Source organism: Lasioglossum baleicum, chromosome 4, assembly GCF_051020765.1.
Source record: "Lasioglossum baleicum chromosome 4, iyLasBale1, whole genome shotgun sequence".
NCBI lineage: Eukaryota > Metazoa > Arthropoda > Insecta > Hymenoptera > Halictidae > Lasioglossum > Lasioglossum baleicum.
In genome coordinates, this window is record NC_134932.1 from 20,676,368 (window position 1) to 20,683,521 (window position 7,154).

The 7,154-nt window shown below is 36.5% G+C and overlaps 1 protein-coding gene across 3 annotated transcripts in view; it reads left to right on the forward strand.

Annotated features, from left to right (window-relative positions):
• Positions 1 to 7,154, forward strand: part of LOC143207916 (transmembrane protein 135) — a 35,480-nt gene that overhangs the window by 26,336 nt on the left and 1,990 nt on the right. For 2 of the 3 annotated variants that reach the window (XM_076421827.1, XM_076421828.1), the window contains exons 2-8: positions 4,228 to 4,358; positions 4,548 to 4,674; positions 4,848 to 5,002; positions 5,074 to 5,329; positions 5,432 to 5,599; positions 6,732 to 6,872; positions 6,951 to 7,117. In XM_076421827.1, coding sequence (XP_076277942.1) covers positions 4,339 to 4,358; positions 4,548 to 4,674; positions 4,848 to 5,002; positions 5,074 to 5,329; positions 5,432 to 5,599; positions 6,732 to 6,872; positions 6,951 to 7,117 — 1,034 coding nt within the window. In that variant the 5' untranslated portion in view covers positions 4,228 to 4,338. Of the gene's footprint in view, positions 1 to 3,381; positions 3,973 to 4,227; positions 4,359 to 4,547; positions 4,675 to 4,847; positions 5,003 to 5,073; positions 5,330 to 5,431; positions 5,600 to 6,731; positions 6,873 to 6,950; positions 7,118 to 7,154 lie in introns of those variants that run through there. The other variant, XM_076421826.1, reaches the window with a different exon arrangement.

Sequence of the window (7,154 nt, forward strand, 5' to 3'; positions counted from 1 at the left end):
CCGAGGGCTCGAGCCCAGGGCCTGCCGGCCGGGCTAGGATTCAGCCGATTTGCAAGATTGCAAGGGTGCGGGATTCGCGTTCTCATTGCGTGATAATACAAACACGGGTTTTTTCAGTAGTCAAAAACGCCAAATAAAGGTCAATCTAGGCAGCAATCGCCCTCAAAGGTCTTATTTATTAACTTATTATACTTTTGTCGGTAACAAGGGAGACTGCTACGCATTTGCAAAGTACTGCCACATTGATGCGACCCGCCCTGTGTCGCGCATGCGCGAGAAAAGTTGGGCCCAATCGAAGCACTGATTGGCCACATTAGTGTGATACCGTGCTGCCCTCTCAAAAACAGGCTGAATCCCAGCCCGGCCGTCAGGCTCTGGGCTCGAGCCCCCGGCAGGTGAAAATCGCGCCCTTTTGTGCACAGGGGCCAGGCTAAATCGTCCTGATTTGGTCTCAACGCTGAGCCAAGCATTGCGTTAGCCCGTAACGTGTCGGGCTGGGGCTCGGCTAGCTGGGTCCGACGGTGGGCTCGGGCAGACTGTGCTGTCGGGGAACATATGTCTATATCTCTGAATGCATATGCTAAAAAATATATATACATTTACGCGAGAATAAAATTTTGATTTCCTTGAAAACTCCGGAAAGATGACCTTGAGAAAAAAATGAAAGCAAAGCATTCACCTTATTGTGATACCATTTACATTGCATTAAAAACCTTTGTTATGTCATCACAAATACAGAAGATATATATATATATTTATATATGTGACTATACATATATTTAGGTGGACCACCCTCTATAATATGTATAACTCTAAAAAAATAGTTAGAACTTTCGGAACGTGAAGCGCATATGCATGCATATATGCGATAAACTTAATCATTAATCATACTATATAGGTAAACGTATTATATATATATCATAAATGATTATCTCTTTTATCGCGTCAAAAACGCTTCACGTTCCGAAAGTTTCAACAATTTGTTTTGAGCTCTGATCGAACGTAACCGTATAAATAAAACATAAAATTAATATGTCCCACATTCCTCGACAATATTCTATGACTAGCCGAGCGAGAAATGTAGCTATATTGCTTGAACTTTGGAACGTACTGTGAAAATAAGCGTGGTAATAATGAAACTGCTTGTATATGAACATAATATAATATTGTAAATATAAGAACATTATGAAAGACACAAAAAATACTGTTCATTTAGAACGGTTCTTCATGGGGCCAGTAAGAAACGAGTTATATTTTTGATAATATGCTTTTGATTGACTCTTTTTATGATTTACACGTAAATTGCCTATATACCCATAATTTTCTAAGTGCACTTTCAACATGCCGTTACTTCGAACTTACTGAACATAGGTCGCTGAACTAGAGAACCATCGTAATGTGTATATAATTTCTCTCGGCAAAGAATTATCGCAAATCGCATACATTCGATTCACAATGTATTTTATCGCATAGCGGACGTTACATCGTGCAATGAAATGATAATTAATTCAATTACCGCCGATCTTGAATATTCAAAATATTCGCGCTTCCCGTTGCTTCAAATGGAGTCGCCGTCGACTACATTTTCTTATAGGTTCTCATATGATCGAGAAAGAACTTATTTATTTGGTACCGCAAAAAATGCAAGAAGAATATAAGAAAAAACGGCGAGAAACCTCGCCTGCAAGTATGATTTTAGTTATTTTCATTTATGTTTTCGTTTTGTAAGTCTATTTATTCGTACGGTACGAAACGTTTCACTTTTCGTCGCGAGTACGCGTGCACTTGGATTCCACTCTTGATGTGCGAGGGGTAACATGAGGTAAGGGGAACGGCCCTGGGTCCGCCTACGGGCTACGGTATTATTGGGGTTTCTCTTTCCCGCTTGCAATATTGCGATCACTTGCTCCAACCGTGTTGTCAGTCTAGATTCTAGATCTAGATTTTCTCGAAAGCGAATCGAGCTTGGGACATATAGCATACTTATGTATCGTGCAAGAAATATTTACCATTTTGACGCGAAACAAATCAAACAGAAATATATTCGATACACATCTGAACCAAACAAACATATCAATTGACCGAGTGACTTATCGCTGGGCAGCGAATTTTATGTATTTATGAAAAGTAAACAGTGAATAAAGTACGAGAAAAACAGTGAAAATATCAGAACAGTCAATGCCAGTATGTATACAAATATCGTACGTCTTACAGACGTTAGAAACGTATATATGTATAGCTACAACGAAACACATTGTTAATTATTATATTCCAAACTGATTTTCTTGTTTTATTATTTATGGATATATTTGTGGTTGTAAGGAAAAACAACAATGTCACAATTTCAAGAAATTCGCGAGTTTCAGAGTATAGGATTTATATATATATACATATATATAATACGTATTTACCAGAAAAAATGTCATGAAAACAAATCCGAACGGCTCAAAGGCTCAAGTAATCAAAACTTTAAACGACAATATCTCGAAAATGAAAGTATGCGACATGACATGAGGCGTTCTTCCTTACAACAACAGATACATATTCGCAATTTGTTACTGTCGAGCAATGTTTGGCCCACTAAAGGTTTATTAAATTGTGTGCCGCCTTGGAATTTATTTATTTCTTTCATTTTTCCATTTTTTCCAAGGGGAAGAAAACTCTTTTGGGTTTCTTCAGACTGGACCTTCGTTTTTTAGATATTTTGATTTATTTAAATTTGTTGACGTATCTATATATGTATATAGTAGCCTACATCATAGCACATACGTGCTAGATATCTCTGTAGGTTCGGCGGTAATACAGAATACAGACGATCCGGGTTCAAGTCCGACGTGGATAATTAAGTTTTTCCTTTTTTTCCCAATTTTTGAAAATCAGAATAATATGTTAGCAGGCCCAGTTGGCCATTCATATTGTATACATATAGTGACGTTGACCGTTGGCCATGATCGTTGGCCCACCAGAATAAAAAGGCTACATTTCTGCCGGTTGGCCAACCAATATTGCAACAAAGGCCCAACAAAATGCCAACCATAAATGCTACATAAATGTTACTAGAATTCATGCTCCTCATAATTGGCGAAGACAATTCTTAAAAAGGACCACAGTCTACTCTTTCCAGAACCATCGACGCGACTCGTGTAATTAATCGCGATGAGTTGCTACGCTTTTAATCCATCGTTAATCACTGAGGTGCGAGAGGTTTAAGGTCATTTGACAGTCAACAGACTCGTTTTGTGAATAAGTATACCGAATCGTGGATCGTGCGATTTATGCGTTGTACATATATCCAAGCATCGCGCATTGGTGAGATTGCGAATATGTACACAAGTACAAATACAATTATATACGATTGGCGCGGTCGCGGCGATATTTCAGAGTCAGTCGGTGTCGAGCGGTCGACGAGTTCGCACTTCGCACCAGTTTGCAGTGCGTCGATGAATGATACAGGGACAGGAGAAAGAGAGTGAGACAAAGTGACTGATCGCCGATTGAGAAATCGAAGTGTAACTTCAACGTCGTAAATAAGAACACTTTTATCTAATCCGATTTTGACCGTTGTCCGTTGATAAACGCAAACAACATTGATCGGCCAGCTGGGTTCACATTGCGTAATATAAAATTAACGTGATCATCGGATGGAGACTTGCAAAATGAGATCGACGATGCGAAAACTGATATCATACAATCGGATCAACAGCCGGTAATCGGGAAACTGTCATCGAAGGATTTTCCTTTGGTGCGCCGCTCGACGAACTGTTTCACGTTCTGCTATTCGATAGAAAGTGTGAAAGTCATTCGTCGTTGGTTGTTTAGCGAATAATGCCCGCTCAACACAGCAAGTTCTTTTTGAACGCGTCATGCAGAGACTACTGTCACCCTTGGACCGACTCGTGTGTCAGCACGACGGCCGGCCTCGGTTTGCACGCGCTTCAAGAAAGCCTCAAGATATACTCTACTGTTTATTTAGTACGTTTTCCAACGCTTTCCTCTATTTCTTTAAGCCATTACGTTTTCTCTTCCTATTCCCGTGACCCGTCTGGAAAGTCCCGTGCAAAACACATGCACTTTCCCGTGCGTTTGTTTTGTCATCGATATCATCGCATCTCATTAATATTCATTAACACTGAAACCAAATATGCATCAGACTTTTTTTCGTTGTAGATAGCGCGTTCTGTTTATCAAATGTTCTTATTTCATATTTGATTTATTCTTTCTTTCTAGGTTACGCTATTATTGAAAGGGAAACTTCCGACTAAGAAAGATGTCAGAAAAACATTTGCCGGTATTCTACAATCCACAGCATTTCTTTCGTGGAGCGCCTTTTCTTATTCTATGTTCATTTGCTTCCTGAGGTACTAAAGAATTATATGTTCTGTATAAACACCGGATGTTTATGTAATAGGTTGAAAATAATATACATAGATAACAGTATTTTTAAATTCTTCTAATGTGTGCACTGTTTCAAAGTACACTTACTCAGTTTTGTCATAAATACATAAAGAATCATTGGATAATATTTTAACAAATCTTCTGCATTTCAGAAAACTGCTTGGGGATTTTAATTTTCTGACAGTATCCTTTCTGCCATCCTTTCTATCCAGTTTGACAGCTATTTTTGTAGAAAGACCATCTCGACGTACTTTGCTATGTTTATACGTGTCTAACATTGTAAGTAAACTGGATTTAATATTATAATGTAATGTGCAGGGCCTCTTGGCAGTTCATATAGTTAACACGGTCATGTATAAAAGAATTCCTATTCTGTATTGTGACAACTATAAAAAATACAGTCGGTAGTTGGACTGAATTAAAAAATTACATTGCGCATTTATTCTTTTTAGGCTACAGAAACCTTGTTCAGGATGGGTCAAGCCAGGGGATATTATTCTCCTATTCCAAGAGGAGATACATATATTTTTTCAATCAGCGTGGCGTTGTTACTTTATTATTTCCGTTCTAAACAGAATGAACAGGATTCTGTGTACAAAATATTTAGGTATTTACTGCAATTTTTTACTGCTCTCATAATTTTGTAATAGTTTAAAAATCATTTAAAATCTTTGTCAGAATTATTATTGGAAAATACGAAGGTATTGATTGCATTAAAAAAAACACCTTACAATCTTCCACATTAGAATGTTCTATCGATGAATGTAATGAGAAAGGTTCTAAGAGAAAGTATAATACAACTAAAAGATCTCTCGATAAGAATATATTTCTAAAATCGTTCGCAGTATACAAGAAGATTATCAAAAGTTTGAAAAATCTAGGGAAACACGTGTCTTGTCCGCATCCTCATAGTTGCCTTCACTACACGTTAACGGTATGTATTATACATACTACGTAAGTACATATACGTAAAACGCGACATTAATTGTACTTGAAAATTGTTGAAAATATTAACAGTGATTATTTTCATTCACAGGGTGGTGTGAAATGCTTTAGTTATGGTCTTTGTGTTCAGTTAGGGCTCAATTTGGTCTTCCAATATCACAAGTTACTTACAAAACCACAGTCGATCAAATCTATAATGTTTAAAAGAAGCAACTTGAACTTGGCTGTGTTCTTAGCAGGTTTTTCAGGACTTTACAAGGTACACAAATATTTCTTATAGGGTAACGGATAAAGGTACCAGTTACCGGATATTTAGTGACAACATGGAAGTTTTTTATTAATTTTGAAGGCATTCTGTAATTTATTTTGCATTATTTGTGATAAACAAATGATTATTAATCTTTTCTCAGAATCGTCAAATTTTTTATTTGTTAAAAGGCTAAAGAAATATTAACGAAGTTTTGGTCCTATATATTCACCAGACACATAATTTAAAATCATTATTCTATTGTCCTCTGGAGTATCACAGTTTCTTAGCATTTGCTATAATCGGAAACGAAAAATAGCGTTGGTTCGAGGAATAAGGTTTTTAACTAATATTTTCTATATCTTAAACAAAAATATTGTAATACTTTTGATTTATATGCAAAGAGGAAGCATCAGTTTTATTTTGAAAAATAAACCAATCCTATTTCTATTAAATTCTAAAAAGTTTGTTTTGTATTTCTGAAAACCGGGTGGGGCACGGTAACTGGTACCTTTACCCTATGTGTGTAATGTTTAATAAATAAAACCGCTATTAATATGCTAGCCATTTTATTTAACAAAATATATGAAAAACACTATCTTTTTCGTAAGGCACTCCATTTCAGTAAATTACGCTTGAATTTTCACCGAGTACACGCGCACTAAGCCCGGTGCTAGTGTACCGCAAATGCACTTGAGTGCACTGTAGTTTCGGAGGGGAATGACCGTCGACTTGCCGTGCCGTCTATATGGTGATGGTGGTGGTAATAAGTTCCCCTTACTTCCAACCGTATTCCTTCTAAACTATACGGGGTGAGTCAATAAGAACTATTATCGAAAATTACTTATTACCTATAGATTTTATTTTATTTTAAATCTCAAAAAGACTTTTCCGCAAGTACCGATAAAATAGTACAAATTCTTTGAAATAATAGATCTTATTGACTCACTCCTGTATACTATGCTGTAACAATAAATTTAAAACTGGATTTAATGTTCTTGTTTTTCTGAATTCTTCTTCTAGTTTTTACGATAAACAATTAAGTTAGTTTTTTTTTCATAATAATGTCACATGCTTTGAAATATGTATGCCTACAACTCATTGGTAAACAATGAATTCAATATTAATGAAGTTTTCATTTCAGCTAATGTCTTGTTCATTGAGGAGACTTTTCCAGAAAGATTCCTCCTACTATGCATTTCCAGCTGGATTTATAAGTGGCCTAACATTTATGTCTTATGGTGGTAATACTATAGCATTATACTTTATGTGGAAAACACTACAGGTACTTGTGTTAGATAAACAAATGCCGTTCCTTAGAGCATTTATTGTTTTACTTTATATAACGTTGATTTTATTTTAGTTACTCTGGAATGATCTCGTGGAAAAAAAAATAGTACCTGAGGTGAAGTGGTTTGTGATTCCCCTGTACTGTTTTAGTACAGCAGTACTCTTCCATGTAGCGATCGTTGAACCACAAAATTTACGTCCGTCTTATTGGAAATTCTTATGTCAAATATCTGGGGATAGGTAATGAATATTATGAACGTATGGTAGCACACGCACT